Below are 18,898 nucleotides of genomic sequence, written 5' to 3'. Positions count from 1 at the left end.
TGCCCGATACCATTGAGCATTCACTCCAGTTTCACTATGTTGCTGCAAAGAAGCAACAAGCAAAGAATCTCGGGCTTTAGTCTTTGGAGACTGAGATCAGAGGGGAATGTTTGAATAATTCGGATCCCACAGATTGACAGATCTTCCAGAATCCATGGAGAAATGTTATTCTCAGAGTCTTAAGAAATGCAGAAATATATTATTGAATATCAAAGCACAATGCTATATAAATGTTTAAGTATTTGTATTTACAAATTGTTTAATTGTGAGATTTTGCACCTTAATGTTGAACCTTTTATAAATATGACTCGTGTATATGTATATCAGCAAAATTTGCATTATGCAGTCTAAGAAGGTGAGGTGTAACTACTGTCTGAAGATTCATCTTCAGCTGTCATGTTTGTCATTTCTGTTATGCTCAATGCCATTTTTCAAATGATTTTAATGAGCATTTGTCTTGTTGAAATATTAATTTTGAATAGTTGAAGTGGTTGCGTGGAGCTGAGAAATCAGAGCATGTAGATGATGTACTTGTTATAGCTGGTAATCAGTGAATTTTGAAAATGCATTGTGCTGACTTGTGTGCCTAACTGGCTGTGTCAGGGTCTTTTGTTAACGGTACCAATACCTTTCAGCCAGCTAACTGCCTTTATCTGTATTGTTGACGGTGAGAAAGTTAACACTAGTGACTTGTGTGTATGAAGCAGAGAGAGAGAGAGAAGCAGAAAGGGAGCGTTAGGAGAGAGGGAAGGTGAGAGATTGTTCCGAACACAATAGGTTGAAGAAAGTGTTTCACCGTTGAGAAATAAAATAGATATACCTCCGTTACCTGTTTTAATCAATGAAAATATTTTGTTTTTTTTTAAATCATCAGTGTTCATATTATACTTTGAAAAATTACAGCTTCTCTGGGATTTTTACATTATTGTTTTGGGGGCAGGAGGAGAGTAAAGTGGTAAATCAAACCTCGGGAATGGTTAAAATAGTTTTAAATACAAATGCTGATAGTAACGCATGCATTACAGTGCCATATATTCTTTAACAGGTCTTCTGCTCCTGCCAGCCTCTGTCTTGCATGCACCTTTATTTTCCCCTCGGATGAATAACACATACAGATCTCAAAAAGAGTACGTGCACAGGATGTTTATGTATGTATTTATAATTAGATAGAAACCATGTTGATGTATGGGATGGACTTTGCAGTGTCAGTATCCGCAGAGCACCACCTGGGGGAGCCAACGGGCAGGTGGTGTTAAAACAACAACTTGCATTCTATCTTCTTGCTTCACTGAAACAAAATGCACCCCCCCAGGTGCTACACAAGAGGGCCGGCAATCCGACACTGAGCAGAAATTAGAGGCAAGGTTGGAGGACCAAACAGCAGGTGGGATCACAAGGAATTTAGGTTATGAGGAGGTTTTCGTAGGCCAGAAAAAGATTGTCAACAGCTAACTAGTTTAGGACAAGCGCTAAGTGCAATCGATCCAGGAGCTGGTTGGTACTGATGGTAAATAATGTGAGTTGGGATACAGTAAAACTTATACAGGTGGGATGGGGGCAAACCAAGGTAGGATTTTTAGATGCGAGTGAGAATTTGATAAAGTGCTGGGGAATGAGGAACCTGTAGAGATCAATTATTTTTGTTCACAGGGGAAGTGGCCAATGTTGCTGTCTAGATCAACATTTATTCCCCTTGAGAATCTGGTGGTGAGCAGTCATAGAATCATAGAGTTCCTACATTGCAGAAGGAGGCTATTCAGTCCATCGATCTGCACCGACTCTGGCAGAACATCCAGGCCCTAACTCTGTAACTCCACATATTTCCCCCAACTTACACACTTTCGAGACACTAAGGAGCAATTCAGTATAGCCAATCCACCTAACTTGAACATCTTTGGACTGTAGGAGGAAACTGGAGCGTCCGGAGGAAGCCCAAGCAGACACGGGGAGAACATACAAACTCCACACTGGCAGTCACCCAAGGCCAGAACTGAACCCGGATCCCTGGCGCTGTGATGCAGCAGTGCTAACCACTGTGCCGCTCAGTCCATGTAGTGTAGGACCAGCCACAGTGCTGTTCGGCCGAGGTCAACGTCAGTGGTCTGTCTGGTTTTGTCCCTTGTAGACTTAATGGCAGTTTGATACAACGGACTTGCTCGACCTGTTCTGAGAGCATTTAAGAGTCAACCGCATTGACTGTAGCTCTGGAGTCACGCATACGCCAGGACAGTTAGGATGGACATCAATGAAACAAATGAATTTTTACAACAGTCGTATCATGGGCACTATTACCGGCTGAGACTACTATTAAACATCAGATTTATTAATTAAGTTTAAATTCCATCGGCTGCTGTGGCGGGCTTTGATCCTTTGCCCCAGAGTATTTACCTGGGCCTCTGGATCACTAGCTAAGTTACGTTGCCACTATACCACTACGTCCCATTCAGGTAAGGAAGTGAGACAGCCTCAGTTTGGAATTGAAGGCCGGTGACAGTATTCTGGATGAGTTGTAATTTGTACACAATTTTGAACAGGAGGCAGATGAGGAAGAAAGCATTAGGAGGTAGAGAGAGGTCTTTGGAAGTTAGGGATGCAGAGGGACCGTGCTGGGTTTGGAAATGCAATCCAGGGTCAAGGAAGCCCTTGGAATGTGTGGCGCTGATTCACCCCGAGTCAGCAGGCCAGAACTGGGTTGCAAACTGGCCCAAATTGAGGAGTTACTCATGAAAACTGAGCAAGACAAACTTGCATTTTTATAAAATAGTTTATTCTCAATAATTCTCACCTGACAGAACAGCTTGACAGCAGGGTTAGGGATGAAAGCAGAGAGTGAAGAGTTGAACTCATTGACACACATATGGAAGTTGATGCAGTACTCGAGGTTAACGCTATTGTGTGGCAGAATGTAAAAGAGAAACAGGGTCTGAGGATTGATCTGAGAGCTCTTGTTTGTGTATGAGAAGAAACAGTTGCATTTTGGCTTCATTGTTACAGCCATTAAATTGTACCAGGGCTGTGCAATGATACTGAACTTGAAGCGAGTAATAGTTCCTTAGTGTAAGCCAGGCTGTCTCCCTGGATTTAACTGGAATGACTGACGTGCATGTGCCCTTTTGCAAAGCTGTTTCTTTCTCTTCTCATTATTTAGTGATTCACCATTCGGCCTAGTCGTAAAAGTGGCTGCTGCTTCCCTTCTCTTTCACCCATCATTTTTGGATGTGAGGAATCATCTTCTGTTCTGTTAATTGTATGTTAATACATTGTGTACACAACTGAAGGGCATTGTTTAAGCACTTTGACCACCTGATTAGTCTGTGAATAGTCTCTGTTTGAAGTGAATCATCAGTGATTATTCCACCAACTGGTCTAACGACAACTTGAGTATCTTTAACAGCATGAAATGTCCCAAAGTGCTTCACAGGAGAATTGGGCACCATGACACACGTGGTCAGATGATCACAAGCTTGGTCAAAGAAGAAGTAGAGAGGCAGGTATTGGGAGGATATTCCAGAGTTTGGGGCATCGGCAGCTGAAGACAAGGCCACCAATAGTGGAGTAATTAAAATTGGGGATGCACAAGAGGCCATGATGTGGGTATGCTGGCGTTGGACTGGCGTAAACACAGTAAAAAGACTGACAACACCAGGTTTTAGTCCAACCGATTTATTTGATAATACTCACAAGCTTTCGAGGTTTCCCTCTTCGTCAGGTGAATGGAGAGTTCTGGCCTCAGACAGAGCATATAAAGCACAGACAGTTTAGAGATTACTGATTAGAATGCGAATCCTTACACCTAACCTGCTGTTCAAGACCTGAAGTGGCCGACAATGTGAGTGGAAGGAGCATGAGGCCAGAGTGAGATGAATGCTGGTATCTCGGGATTGTGGGGCTGGAGGTTACAACCGTCAGGAGAGCAAGGCCATGGAGGGATTTGAAACCAAAGATGAGAATTTAAAGTCTGACTTTGCTCAGCTGACGATCAGTGTAGGTCACTGAGCACATAGCAATGGTGAACGGGACTTTAAGGTAGAGTTTTAGATGACAGGTTTGCAGAATGTAAAATGTTCCGTCCAAAGAAAGTAAAATCATGAATGAAGGTTAAAGAATGGCATCAGATGAGCTGAAAAGGGGCAAAGCCAAGCTATATTATGTAGTTGGAAGTAGGCGATTTTTGTCATGGTGTTAGTATGTCGCTGGAAGCTCACCTTCAGGTTAAACATCATACCAAGTTCAAATCAGACTGGTTTAGTCTTGGACTGTTGCCAGGAAGAGAGGTGGAGTTTGGAGAAGGAACTGAAAATGATGACTTTGTCTTCCCAATACGTAGCTATAGGAAATGCCTCTTTTTCAATACTGGGTGTTGGACAAGCAGTCTGATAAGTTAGCCTCATTAGCAGAATGGAGCGGTGGCGATGGTGAGGTAGATCTGGTTGGCGTCAGCATGCACAGACAAAGCAAAGCTGTGCTGTCAGATGATGTCACTGAATGGCAGTGTATAAATGCAAAACAGGAGGAAGGATTCTGGGGGGATGCCTGAGATAATGCTGTGGGAGCAGGAAGAGAAGCCATTGCGAGTGATTCTCTGGCTGCAATTGAATGATAGGCATGGAACCAAATGAGAGCAGTCCCACCCAACTGAACAACAGTGAAGAGGTGTATGGCATGGCCAACCATGTCATAGGCTGCAGATAGGCAAAGAAAGATAAGGAGGGATAGTTTTACAGCGCAGAGAGGGGCCCTTTGGCCCATTATGTCTGTGCTGGCCATCAGTACCTATCTATTCTAATCCCTTTTTCCACTTGGTCCATAGTCCTGTATACTAAGGCCTTTCAAATGTCGCTCTAAATGTTTCTTAAATGTTATGAGGGTTTCCAGATCTCCCGTCCTTACAGGTGGTGAATTTCTGATTCCCACTACCCTGTAGGTGAACAAGTCTTTCCTTAAATTTCCTGCCTCCACCTTAAATTTATGCCCTCTGATTCGTGACCCCCTTGACCAAAGGAAAATTTCTTCCTATCTCTGTCCTTCATAAAATTGTGTGTTGCAATTAGGTACCCTACCACTTGGCTTTCTCTGCTCTAAGGAAAATGACCCCAGCCTATCCATCCTCTCTTCATAGCTAAAAACATCCTGGTAAATCTCTCCTGCACCCTTTCTAGTACAGTCACATCCTTCTAGTGTGGTGACCAAAACTGCACACACTACTCTAGCTGTGGTCTAATGATCGGCACAGATAGCTCCATCATGACCTCCCTGCTCTTGTATTCTATGCTTCAGCTAATAAAGGCAAGGAATCATTGTATATTCCCTTACCTTGATAGTCCTCCCAAGGACTTTTCAGGGTTAAATTTCTTGTGCCCATCTGACTAACCAGTCTATGTTGCCTATCATCCAAGGATTTCCTTCTTGGTATTTACCACACTGTCAGTTTTTCTGCCATCTGCGACCTTACTGATCATACCCCATTACCTGGCCTGCACGTGACTTCAGATCAACAGCAGTGTGGCTGACTCTCAAATGTCCTTTTGAAATGGCAGATAGTTAGGGATGGGCAATAAATGCTGGCCCAGCCAGTGACGCTCACATCCCTTGAGTGAATGAAAAAGAAAGCTTGGTGCCAATTATATTTAAAATGTTTCAGCCACGTTGACATGCATGTTAACAGCTAGAAAAATAGAGCAGATTGGCTTATTTAGCTAAAGAGCTATCTGCAGTGCTCGAGAGAACAATGGCAGTCCAAAGAAATATTTTTGTTCTGGGAGATAAAGTTAAAGTACTTTAGAAATATTCAATGAACCCCAAATGGTTGTTAAACTAATCAGGTCAAAGGAATAATTAATTATAAGTGAGGGGGTGGCACAGTGGTTAGCACTGCTACTTCACAGCGCTAGGGACCTAGGTTCAGTTCTCAGTTTGGGTCACTGTCTATGTGGAGTTAGCACATAGTCCCTGTATCTGCGCGGGTTTCCTCTGGGTGCTTCAGTTTCCTCTCTGTCGAATGTGCTGGTTAGCTACCTTGGCCATATTAAATTCTCCCTGAATGTACCCAAACAGGTGACGGAGTGTGGCGGTTGAGGGATTTTCACAGTAATTTCATTATCGTGTTAATGTAAGCCTACTTGTGACTAATAAAGAAACGTTAATTTTAATGTAATGGTCAGTTTGAGGACAGCACTGAGTAGGCCATATCACCATGGAGATGGGTGGAGCTTAGGCTATCCAATTTCAATTTACCTGAGTGTTTGCTGGGAGAGGTTTTGGATTGCAGTTTGGACTTCACGTAGTTGGCAGCTCACTGAGGGAAATTAAGCAAAAGTAAATGACAGTTGGACTCATGCTGAGTAACCAGACTAAAACCCTAACTTCTTTGATTGCTTGGAAGGCAGATGAGGCCTAATCTCACATTCAATTTTGAGGGAACAGAAGCTGGAAGATTCCCTGGTGTCATACTTGGTGTCATAAACTTTAATGTAATACAAAATTGGCCTTGTCTTCAAGCAGCATTATGTCCAGATCTGCTTTTAACCTGCGAGACGAGCGCAGTGAGTGCAGATTCCTGTAGATTCAAGCTTTCCAGCAATAGAAATAATTTACTGCTATTGTATGTTTGATTTTAGCACAAAAAAGCATGGTGTCTTGTAGTTAGTCAGTCTGAGCTAAACCGAGATTTGTACGTCAGAGTAAGAATCTTGTTACGTGCATTGTACTGTGCAGAAAGAAAATATCCACCCAAGTTACACAAATGCCATGTGTAAAAAAGAGAATGCTTAGTAACATTGGAAGTGTTGATGTTGATTGCAATTTGACAACGTTGATGTGAGAACTGAGGGATTTTTTACAGTTTGCTTCTGTAATAAAAATGAAGTCTAATGTGCAGCATTCTTAAATGTTATCTTGGTAATGTCCAGGTTACCTTAGAGCTTTGTAGAATCTGCCAGGGACAAAACACTATTCTTTTTACAGGCTTGTGTATCCTCCTGGAAGCCAAGTGCCCTCAAAACTGCCCAAGTCCAATCTGGTGATCTAATATTTGCAATATGTGTTCAGTAAGAAGTCTCACAACAGGTTAAAGTCCAACAGTTTTATTTGGTAGCACCAAATATTGAAAGGAAAATTCCTTCAGCTTGTTGAAGCGGCACTTGTTTTCTATTGGGCGATATGATATAAAAGGCTGTGGGAAACTGCAAGGCTCTTGAAATTAATTTGCCAAGATTGCTTTCAGAACTATGGGCCATAATTTTTTATCCCTGCTCATCCCCTTGACACTAAGGGGCAATTTAGCATGGCCAATCCACCCAACCCACACGCTTTTGGACTGTGGAAGGAAACTGGAGCACCTGGATGAAACACTTGGGGAGAACGTGCAAACTCCACACAAACTGTGACCCAAGCTGGGTCCCTAGAGCTGTGAGGCAGGAGTACTAGCCATTGTGCCACCATGCTGCCCGTAATTTAAATCATTACTTTCGAATGATTCCACTCATTTTGCAGTCAGTTATGCTGAAAAAAATTAGAAGGAAAAGAAAGCATTTTTGAACTTCAGAAGTATTTTGAAGATCCAGATTAAGCCCACATGGGAACCACTCCCACACCCCGAACATTATACCAGATAGCAACCCCCCCCAAAACTGAACAACATCGACCCAAACCCCTGCCAATGTCGGAACCTCCACCCTATGGCAGCTGGTGCTGTAAAAGGAAGGCATGTCCTCCTTTACTTTGCTGCTCGAACCAGACCTGCTTCACTTCACTCTCACTTGGCCCAAGTCAGGGAGACGAGTGCTTTGGAATTCCAGCGTGGGCAAGTAGCAATTCACTGCTGGTTACCATGCTGAGGGCGTCAAGGGTCCAATGTTTTGGTGAACTGACATGGCTTAATGTAATGCCAGCAATGCTCTCCAGTGTGTATTAAGCCATTGATAATCTAAAGATTTTATTTTGGTGAATATTTATGTCGCATGATAAACAGAAAGAGACCATCTCATCAGATTACCTTGTTGTCATGATGCCTTTGTGTCTCTCAACAGCATGAACTCAGTGATGTGATTGACCTGAAGGAACCGGATAGCACCACAATGGCTGAACGTCGGCAAAAACGGTTAGCTGCTGAAGAGGCCAAGTTTGATTCTGATCATTATCTGTAAGTGAATCATGTGAACTTAAACTGAGAACTTCAATTTTATTGTTGGGGCATTCACACACCAAGGCGGTGATTTAGTTCCATCGTTTAGAACTAATGTCACATTCTCTCCGTCTCTCTCAATCACCACCTTCATCACATTCGATATTCTTTTCACCTTTTTCTTTGTCTACCTTGAGAAGTGTCTCGATTTGAAATTATATTGCAGTATGTCCCACTTGTGCTTTCTATCTTACTCTCTTCTTCCAGTACCTTGTTTCTTTTTCACACTTGTCATTTTTTCACTGTATTTCGTGTTATAGATTTCTTGTAAACGTGTGAACTAAAATATACACACATTCAGACTGAACTGGGGTTTAATGAGAATTTCTGATTTCAGTGGCAAACATTCCTTTACATAATCTTTCCCATCAAGTCTCTGAACTCTTCAATATGCAGAGCAGTCTCAAATACTTGGATCCAGCTATGACTGTAACATTTGAAAATATTTCAGAAAGAATCCCTTTTTGTTCTCTCTGGTGATAATGTAATTTGAATTTTTCAATTAACTGTAGCCAATGTAACAGGTATCCCTACAGTGCAGAAGGAAGCCATTCAGCCCAACGAGTCTGCACCGACTACAACCCCACCAAGACCACATCCCATAACCCCATGCATTTACCCCAGTTAATCCCCCCGACACTTGGGCAATTTAGCATGGCCAATCCACTGAACTCTCTCATCTTTGGATTGTGGAAGGGAACCGGAGCACTCGAAGAAAACCCATGCAGACATGGGGAGAATGTGCAAACTCCACACAGCGACCCAAGCTGGGAATTGAACCCCGGTCCCTGGTGCTGTGAGGCAGCAGTGCTAACCATTGTGCTACTGTGCCGCCCACAATGCAATCTAATTTGGCACTCACTGCCACCAGCTTGGTAACCTCAGTCAACGGCCATAAAAATCATAGAATCCTTACGGTGCAGAAGGAAGCCCTTCAGCCCATCAAGCTTGCACTGCCAACAATTGCACCCAGGCCCTATCTCTGTATCCCACTAATCCCCCTGACATTAAGGGGTAATTTAGCATGGCCAATCCACCTAATCTGCACATATTTGGACTGATGGACATGGGAAAAGGAACTGTGCCTACTTTTTCAGTAAGGAGTTGTCACCCATTTAGTGGAGTTTATTTCTGTCTATGCCCAAATGCAGTAGCCAAATCTGAGTTTAACACGGGTTGTAATCAACTAGTTCTGCAGCAAAATCATGTAAGTGTGACAAGTATTGAATAGTGATCCCGTGCAGTTGGCATGCGTGATCAGCTGTTTCTCTTTTCCCTTTGTGTCTCATGTCTTTCTAACTCCTCAAGCTGCCCGAGAATGATGGCATGGATTGACCCTGAGCCCGTTTCTCTCCACTGTCTACTGCATGGAGCCTTCCCAAAGTCTTCTCTTTATAGAGATAGGCATCTTTCTTAGGGATTGGCCTGGATGAATTATTCTGGTGCTGGAAATACTTCCTTTCTTATAGAGTAGCCAATGAATTGCCAACTTCTTTGTCTAAAACATGGGGGGAAGCCTGCCCTTCATGTTATCCACCTTCCATGACCTCAGGCTTTTGCAGGTACCTTGCCAATCAATCAAGACTTTACACCATTCTTTTCCTTATTTCACCCTAAGCTTGTTTCCCCTGATCAGTTTCTCCCTCCCCAGAAATATCCCATTGCCAACTGTCAAGTAGCCATGATGTTTCATTATTCACAGCTGGTCCATTATCATTAACTGATGGCAAAACCTGTTCTTAGTGGCCATTCAATTCCCGAGTCCTTATTTCTCATTAAATAAGAATACTTAATTCTATTTTTATTAGAATATTCAACCATATTGATTCACTAAAGTAATGCCAATGCCTACATATCAATTAGCTTTTACATTCCAGCAGGCTTCCTAATTAAGCAAGGTCATGTGAAAATTCGAACACATCTTTTTAACTTTAAGTGTCGATCCACTTGCTCTCCCACAATTGTATAGGCCTCTTCTGACCCCAGCCCTTTTCCAGCCCACCTGCAGCTGTCATTATGCCACGAGCTTTCTTTCTGGAGATACGAAACTGTAAACAGCTTTGTGACATTCTCTCTTACATAACACATTAGGCATTTTGCTGCTATCTGACAGACTGCAGCCTTTTGCCTCGTACCTATTCACTAATGGCTGGAATATAAGGGAAGCTAGACATACATATGTGAGTTGTAATTAATTTTGCTAGTAATTATGTTTTTAAAAGCTAGTTATGATACAATTCTGCACTGTAAGTTTGCTTAAAGTACATGCCAGCTTCTCAAATTGAATTGGATAATGGGAGGATAATGCCAGGTCAGCACTGAAATACAAAGGATTTGTTTGAACCACCCAGCGGGACTTCCACATTGGTGAGAATGGTTCTATGATGCCCTTCGCAGTGAGATTTTGTGGAGGTTTTTAGTGATCCAGTGACTGACACCTCACACGATAATTAAATCTCAAAAGCAGAAGAACCAAAAAATCTATACAGACTCTGTTTACATTGTGTCATGCCCATCTCCTGTCTCACGCACTTAGGCACCTGTTGACGAACAGACTGTCATAAAGTTTGACCAGGCTAAATTTTCAAAGTATAATTTTTCTTGGGCATATATTTTGTTTGAGTAATGCTAATTACTAAGAGAGTTATGGGTGTTCTTTATTCCCCCCCTTCTATTTTGCTAAAGGACTTTTCAAGTTAATGAGCAGTCTTCCATAGCAAGTGCTAAACTTGCCACAGCTATTCCTTCTGACAAGTACTGAGTTTTCAGACAGGCATATTGTCCACCATAATAGTGCTGTTTCTCAGTATTTATAATGCACTCAGCCGGAACAGTGAGTCAGTGCTGCTACAAACCTGGAATTTATCCTAGTTTTCTTATTTCTTGGAAATCTGCATGTTTTTCTTGTGATTGACAAACTGTTGCTGTTTACCGACCATCATCGCTTGTGTTTTCCTTAACCAGCTGTCACATCAGTTTAAGCAACGGATCCTTGGCCAAATGTGGTTAATACATCTGGATAGTTAAGTTGGGTGGCTAGTTTTCCTGATAAATAATGGATTTAGATTTCTACAGTTTGTATATCCCTGCCCAGCAACCATTTAAAGGATTGTTAAACTGTCTGTTTTAAAAATCCCCATGTTCTGTAACATGATGCATTGTGACTGTACTGAGTTTGTAGAATTCGTACAGTGCAGAAGGAGGCCATTCGGCCCCTCAAGCCTGCACCGATGACAATCCCACCGACCCAGGCCCTATCCCTGTAACCATATTTATGGACCTTGCTAATCTCCCGATTCTAAGAGGCTATTTAGCATGGCCAATCAATCTAACCTACACATCTTTGGAGTGTGAGAGGAAACCAAAGCACCCAGAGAAAACTCACCTAGACATGGGGAGAACGTGCAAAATCCACTGACAGTGACTCCAAGCCAGAATTGAGTTTGCATCCCTGGCACTGAGAGACAGCTGTGCTAACCACTGCTTATGAGATTGTTACTAAGATTTGTTGAAATGAATAAGATCACATGCGGATTTTAATTTACACAAAGATATTTGGACCATTAATTTAAATGCAGTTCAATGCATTTCTCTAAAAGTGCAATTTTGAAAAAGCATATGCTTCGGTAATGGGTTTCGGAAGTTGATAATCATTCACAAAGTGTCCTTGTGGTCAATAAATTGTTGGATGTTGAATAGAAGAAAATTGGGAGCTACAGTTTTCACTCCAGTGAAGCTGGGCTTACTGAAAAAGAAATGTCATTAGAATAGTGTGACTGCCTTTGTACTTTCAGTGCAGACCTGTTTGAGGATGATGCTATTCAGCACTTAATGAAGTATGAACCCTGGTGGATAGACACTCAGAAGAGGAAAGAAGAAGTGAAGAAAACACAGAGTGAACAACATTTGACAGAGGCACAATTTGGTAAGTGGATAATAAACTGATCACAACTGATTTACCCCATGTTCAGCAACACTGCATCTGTTTTAGTCCAACTGGTCAGTACCCTAACAATAGTGCTGAGGTTGCAGAGTAAACTCACCGTAATTGTCTAAAACTGTAACAAAAACATTTTCCAACAAATATCATTTGGTACAACTTGTTGCAGCATTCAATTAAGCACATTGGTCGATCCCAAACTCATATTCGTCAAAATTGCTTCATTCGTTTTCAAATCCTGGCATGTCTAATTGTGATTAATTACACTTAATAGAGGAGCTCCTGAGCATAAGTGATCATTTCAAGCCCTAGGCTGTAACCTTTCTTGTGAAATGGCTCACAACATTACACAACAGATGGTTTTGAAGTAAGCAATCTGTTACATGTGTACTGCTGAACTATTTGTATAATTATTGAGTCTTTCCTTCCAAGCGAATCTCTAAAACAGGCTGTGAAAATTGCAGGAAAAAAAAGAATTGGAACATTTGAGTCACATCTTTGTTTAATCTCCATGGAAAGATTTCAATTACGTACTTAAGAGTTGGACAATGAGATACCAGCTAGAATTAACACAAAAGGTCACTAATCAGCCTGTTTTCAGTGTTTTAAAGCATCATCACAAAATCCATGTTAATAGATCACAATAATTCTGAAGTGAAATAGGTGCAAATGAGCAAGTATGTTAAATGGTTATAATGGTCTTGCTTGTTGACACCAAACCACATAGACTACCAACAGTGCTTAATCTAATTTACCTGGCATTAAACAAGTCAGTCGCTCAAAAGCAATGGACTCGTGTTACTTGGTTCTCCGAGCAAATAGCTTCTGGTTTAAGATCCGCAGCCGCCTCCTGAAAACGTGCGAAGGGGAGATGTTGATCATGTCACTGGACTCGTAATCCAGAGGCCCAGGCTAATGCTCTGAGAACACAGGGTTCATATCCTATCATGGCAGCTGGTAGAATTTAAATTCAATTAATCTGGAATTAAAAACTAGTCTCATTAATAGTATCCATGAAACAACAGTCACAGGCAGCATGGTGGCACAGTGGTTAGCACTGCTGCCTCACAGCGGCAGGGATCCGGGTTCAGTTCTAATCTTGGATGAATGTGGAGTTTGCATGTTCTCCCCATGTCCACATGGGTTTTCTCCGCGTGCTCCAGTTTCCTCCCACACTCCAAAAATTGGCAGGTTAGGTTGATTGGTCATGCAGAATTGTCCTTTAGGTGTCAGGGGAATTAGCAGAGTAAATTTGGGGATAGGGATTGTTGCAGGCTCGATGGGCTGAATGGCCTCCTTCAGCACTGTAGGGATTCTGTGATTGTGAATGACCTTAAAGGAAAGAAATCTGCCCATCTTGCCTGGCCTACATGTGATTCCAGATCCACAGCAATGTGGTTGAGTGTTACCAGCCCTCGGAAATGGTGCCTCAATCCAGTTGAATCAAGAGCAGTTCGGGACGGACAGTAACTGCTGGCCTTGCCAGCAATGTCCACATTCCATGAAAAAATAAACCAAATACTAAAATATAATAAACTTTTACTTGTGACTGTGCTGCTTCGATAAAACAAGGGTCGCATCTTGCAAGGAAACTTGGGGATAAGGGCCGTTGAGCCCATTAAGTCTGCACCGACTCTCCGACCAAACATCTTACCCAGGCTCTATCCCCATAACCTTACAATTTAGCCCGCTAATCCACTGAATCTACACACCTTGGGACACTAAGGAGCAATTTACCATGGCCAATCTACCTAAGCTGCACATCTTTTGACTGTGGGAGGAAACTGGAATACCTGGGGGAAATGCACACAGACACAGGGAGAACGTGCAAACTCCGCACTGACAGTCACCCAAGGAGGAATTGAACTTCTGGCATTTATGTAGCAGTGCTAATCACTGTACTACCGTGCTGCCCACTTGCAAGAAATGCCCCCCGATGTTACCCTCAGCCTTGTGTAAGTTGGGATTCGGTTCAGCAACTTGGATAGCACTAATGTAAGTGAAGGTGCAGTTTTGTGTGTGGTTCTTGGCTAACGTTTTTTTGGTTGTGAGTGTGAGTGCAGCATACATGGCTGGGTTTGTTAAACTGACCTCACTGCTGTGACTAGGGAGATGACACTCTACTGCAGCAGAGCCTGCAAGAATGTCTGTCACCACTGCCCCCCTTCCCCCATTCATTCTTGATGTACCTTGTATTTTGTTAATATTCTGATCTTCACAGCATGTCGCAGCTGCTGAAGCTTTGATGTGCTTGAGGTGGCTGAAGAGCATTACGAAATAGGAACTTTGATGGTTCTGGGCAGAATGAGCGTTCCCCTTTCCCAGCAGGCCCAAGAGCTGTGTGCATGTGCAGAGGGCGGGAAGGTGATAAGCTGCACATGCCCTGTCCCAGTCACATTTTCGTTAAAGGACTCACCCCAACCAGGATATTGAGAGTTGGCTGGCATGATGTGGAAGCAACAATCACAAGATCCTGAACCAGGGGAGCCCTGGGACTGGGGGAAGAAACCTAGATAGGGGAGAGGTGCTTAGTGAGATAGACACTGGCAGGGACCAGTGGGGAGAGAAACCATTTATGGGAGTAGCAGAGGCAGAGGATCCAAGCAGTGAGACTGCTGCTTTTGGCAGGTTCCAGTAAGTGAGGGCTCAAGAGAAGCCCTGGGGAGCTAGAAGGTTGGTGACTCAATGTTAGGTAGACCTCAATCTGTGGGGGTGTTCTCCTTGGCTGTGCCCACGAAGCGGTGCTGGAGTTCAGCCTCGGGAAGCAAGTGGAATGCAGTCTTGGGAAAAGAGAGGTTAAATGATCAGGCGATGAGTAATTGTTGAGATAGTCCAAGTCGGAGTGGCTTTGAGGGAGTTCAAAGGCTGAATCTTCAAGAGTGAAGACTTGGATCCCCACATGAGGCAGACAGAGTTTTAATGTGATTGTAAACCCTCTGTGGTCACTGACGTCTGTACAGGTTGCTAAGAAATTCGGGAGATCTTACTCGCACCTGCCATTTCTGATGCCGTGTAGTTTGCTCAACCTCAATTTGCCTATTAATTCGTGTGTACCTTGTGTTAATTCTGATTATTAGAATGTAAAACAAATATGAATTGTTCCACTTTTCTGACTGTGTGGCACAGAGGTTAGCACTGCTGTGTCAAGCGCCTGAGATCTGGGTTCAATTCCTAGCTTAGGCCACTGTGTGTGGAGCCTGCATTTGCTCCAGTTTCCTCCCACAGTCCAAAAATGTGCTGGTTAGTTGTATTGGCCATGCTAAATTCTCCCTCAATGCACCTGAACAGGTGCCGGAGTGTGGCGACTCAGAGATTTTCACAGTAACTTCATTGCAGTGTTAATGCCAGCCAACTTGTGACACTCATAAATAAACTTTAAACTTGAATATTTATTCTGTTTAAAATCCATGGAATTTGTGGCTTTATTCTCAGTAAGTTTCTGGGATCTCAAATTTTGTCTATTTTAAACAAAAAATGACTGGTCCTTAAAAGGATCATAACGAATAAATTGTTTGTGGTTTTGTATAACATCGAATCCATTCTGAGAGGACATTTCACTTGCTGAATATTGTTTTATTTGAAGGTTCATTCTGTTGTATGGCTTTGAGGACGGGGGTGGGGAGAGCATAACATCAGACAAGCCGAGGGTGTTGTTTCGTTCTGCTAAGCAGTGCTACAATGGTGTGTTGTGTACAATGTGATATCTTAACCTTCCAATTCATTGGCTGGCATAATGCCTTGGATTTAGAAACAGCTGGAACTGCATTTTAAAATGTTTACAGATGCAGCCTGACCTAAGAATTGACCAAGTTTCTAAAAGCCTCTAAGCAAATTGCCTTGGGAAATGTTTGGGCAGTTCCCCTAATGGACTTGACACTTGCCGATGTCTGAACTCTCTGCAAAGCAGAAAGACAATGGGCCACCAGACTTCCTGACTCCAGAAACTTTGAGGAACAAAGAAGGACCATCAAAGGAGGGCACTAAGAACCTCCACAATGGCATCTTGATAGCTTTGGCAATGGGAGATCAAAGTTCCTTTGTTTATATGGATTGCCCTCCATTGCATATCATTCCCTCCTTCCCTAACAGCACTTTGGGTATGTGTGCTCAACATGGACTGCAGTGGTCCAAGAAGGCAGCACACTACCACATCAGGGTTAATTGGGGGAGCCAATAATTAGCAAATGACACCCATATCCTCTGAATCAATACAGAAAAAGCCAGTTGTTGCATGAATGAACCCCAGTTGCAAAAAGCACAACCTTGCTTATTGAAGCACAAATTGAGTCAGCAGCAGCAACATCACCTTGAAAACAGCAGAATGTGTTGTATTCACTTTCTTCCTGCTACTCTCAAGTTTGGACCCTATCTCCGTACGCTTTGGAATTTATCACAAGAGATAGAGAATTTTAATTGAAAGGAACTTCAAGAGCCATTGCATCCACTTCGGGAAAAAGGCAGGTTGCAGTTTGAAAAAGACTGTCTGCAGGAAGAGGACTAGCTTACATTGGCTGTAACATCATTGGGATTTCAGGACCACCAAATGAATGTGTCTTTGGTTGCCTGGGTTCTAAGCTCTGCTATTTCCTCTTTAAACCTGTCCTACTTTCTCCCTCACTTGGCTCCCTTTCAGGCAGTTACCTAATATCTCAAATAGTTTCAGTGACATTTTGACTTGTGCCTCTGTGAAACACCTTTGGACATTATGTTGAAAGGTGCAGCGTAAAGACAAGTTAGCCATTCGGTAAACAAAACTTTAATGTTGCTGGACGTGTATTTTAATTTTTTTTGAAGTGCTTTCTAAAACTTGGTTTAAAAGCTGATTTGGAAATGTTCCTAAGAACAACTGCAAGACATAAAGCTTCAACAGGGAGACTCTTTTTATTGAAAATACTCAAGTTATGTACTACCAAATGACTACTTGTTACTAAAAATGTACCTGTCTCTTGCCCTCAGTCAAATTTTCTGAAGATGAAAAGCAACAGTTGCGAAACTTCACCAACAAGAGTTACCTGTTGGATCAAAAGTCTTACCCGAGTGTTTACCTTGGTCTGCTTGACATTATCCTTGCGTATACTTATGATATCCGCAGTACTGAAGGAGAAGCCCACGTAAGTCCACTTGCTAGTCTGTACAGTTGACTTTTTTTTGATTTTATTCCAATTAAATCAAGTCTAATTCAGAGTCTTAACAAGTTGAGACATTCCTGAACCAAGCTGACAAGACAGGGCTCTCACCTCCTGTCTTGGGCTTGATCTACATGATCCAAGCTGATTGGAGTAGACATAGCTCCTCCTCTAAGGCTTGATCTCATTTGCATCTTAGCCAAAAGGCCAAGACGCCGCTTTTAAAAATTGCTTCAAATGAAGCTGAAATGTAACCTAATGACATCAACCAAGCACAGCATGTCAGTGCTACACCTGATCTTAGCCAAAAGGCTGAAAACTTTTAAACAGGTTGAGCTCATTAGAACGCGAACTGTCAGTGCTGGGAAGCAGTGTTACTTTGCAACATTGGGTATCTATAGTCAGCATTGGCCATCGAGAGTCAACTTCGAGGCCAGTCAATTATCTGCTTATCAGGTCCCTTGTAGAACTTTACTACCATGAATTTGCACAGTTTTAACTTTGTTTTAAAGTTTATTTATTAGTGTCACAGGTAGGCTCACATTAACACTACAATGAAGTTACTGTGAAAATCCTCCGTCACTATACCCAGGCGTCTCTTCAGGTATACTGCGGAAGAATTGAGCATGGAGTTTGCACCTAACCAGCATGCCTTTCGGACTGTGGGAGGAAACCAGAGCACCCGCAAGAAACCCACGCAGACACGGGGAGAATGTGCAGACTCAGCACAGACTGACCCAAGTCGGGAATCGAATCCCAGTCCCTGGTGCTTGAGGCAGCAGTGCTTACCGCTGCGCCACCACATAGTTCTTCATTTTCCTGTCATGCATAATGTACACAAGCAGCTAGTTACAGGTTATAGCGCCTACAAGCTGCATTATTCCATTTCTCACATTGATCCATTTTTGCACTGTATAGCTGAAAGTTGTTTGTTTTGAAGAACAGACTTAAGATTGTGTTGACATGTCATATCTGGGCCCCTCACTGTTCGCAGGGAGAGAGAAGCCAGTTTTCTAGTGAGCCAAATGTAATTCATATTTCAGAAGGGAAGGACACTGCATCTGCTTATCTATCTGCAGCTTCCTGCCACCCCCTCATTAAGATGACTGGTATGAAAACAAAAATTAGGATGTTCATAGCAACGTCAGGTGATGTTGGTGATGGTTTAATGTGGGCAAATTTTATATGTAATTTTTTTTTCCCCCCAGACTGAATCCTCGTGGAACATCTGGAAACTGAGCGGGACCCTCTGTTGGCTCGAAGTAAGAGGGATAGCTTTTTATGTCATTTGTGTTGCCTTGTGCATAGATTTGGGCAAATCAGTCAATTTTAGAGCTCCCAGCTGTACCCTGCAACTACATAAACATTCAGTCATCAAAGCTTATCTCTCTAGAACATTAACTCTGCAATCGTGGATATAAGAACCTAAATGAGGACCAAGTTGCTACGAGTCATTGATCGACTGGAGTGACAGATGGTAAATGCCTCTTTAGTTGTTGGATAAAAGCCAATAGAGATTTGGTGAAGATTGATAATGCTTTGGGCATCTACTATACAATGTTGATATGAGAGAATTTCTCACAACACTGAAGGACAGCAGTCCCTATTCAATTATCTGTTTGCTTAGCTTTTGAATGAGGTGAGCTGTGC

General features: G+C 42.6%; 1 protein-coding gene across 1 annotated transcript in view; it reads left to right on the top strand.

The window, feature by feature from the left end:
- Nucleotides 1-18,898, top strand: part of shq1 (SHQ1, H/ACA ribonucleoprotein assembly factor) — a 133,700-nt gene that overhangs the window by 37,162 nt on the left and 77,640 nt on the right. Inside the window, exons 6-9 of the mRNA XM_080186320.1 lie at nucleotides 8,028-8,140; nucleotides 11,977-12,107; nucleotides 17,079-17,233; nucleotides 18,457-18,510. Coding sequence (XP_080042446.1) covers nucleotides 8,028-8,140; nucleotides 11,977-12,107; nucleotides 17,079-17,233; nucleotides 18,457-18,510 — 453 coding nt within the window. The remainder of the gene's footprint in view (nucleotides 1-8,027; nucleotides 8,141-11,976; nucleotides 12,108-17,078; nucleotides 17,234-18,456; nucleotides 18,511-18,898) is intronic.

Source organism: Carcharhinus amblyrhynchos, chromosome 3 (genome assembly GCF_965287045.1).
Source record: "Carcharhinus amblyrhynchos chromosome 3, sCarAmb.v2.hapA, whole genome shotgun sequence".
NCBI lineage: Eukaryota > Metazoa > Chordata > Chondrichthyes > Carcharhiniformes > Carcharhinidae > Carcharhinus > Carcharhinus amblyrhynchos.
This window is presented reverse-complemented; position numbering and strand designations above follow the sequence as displayed.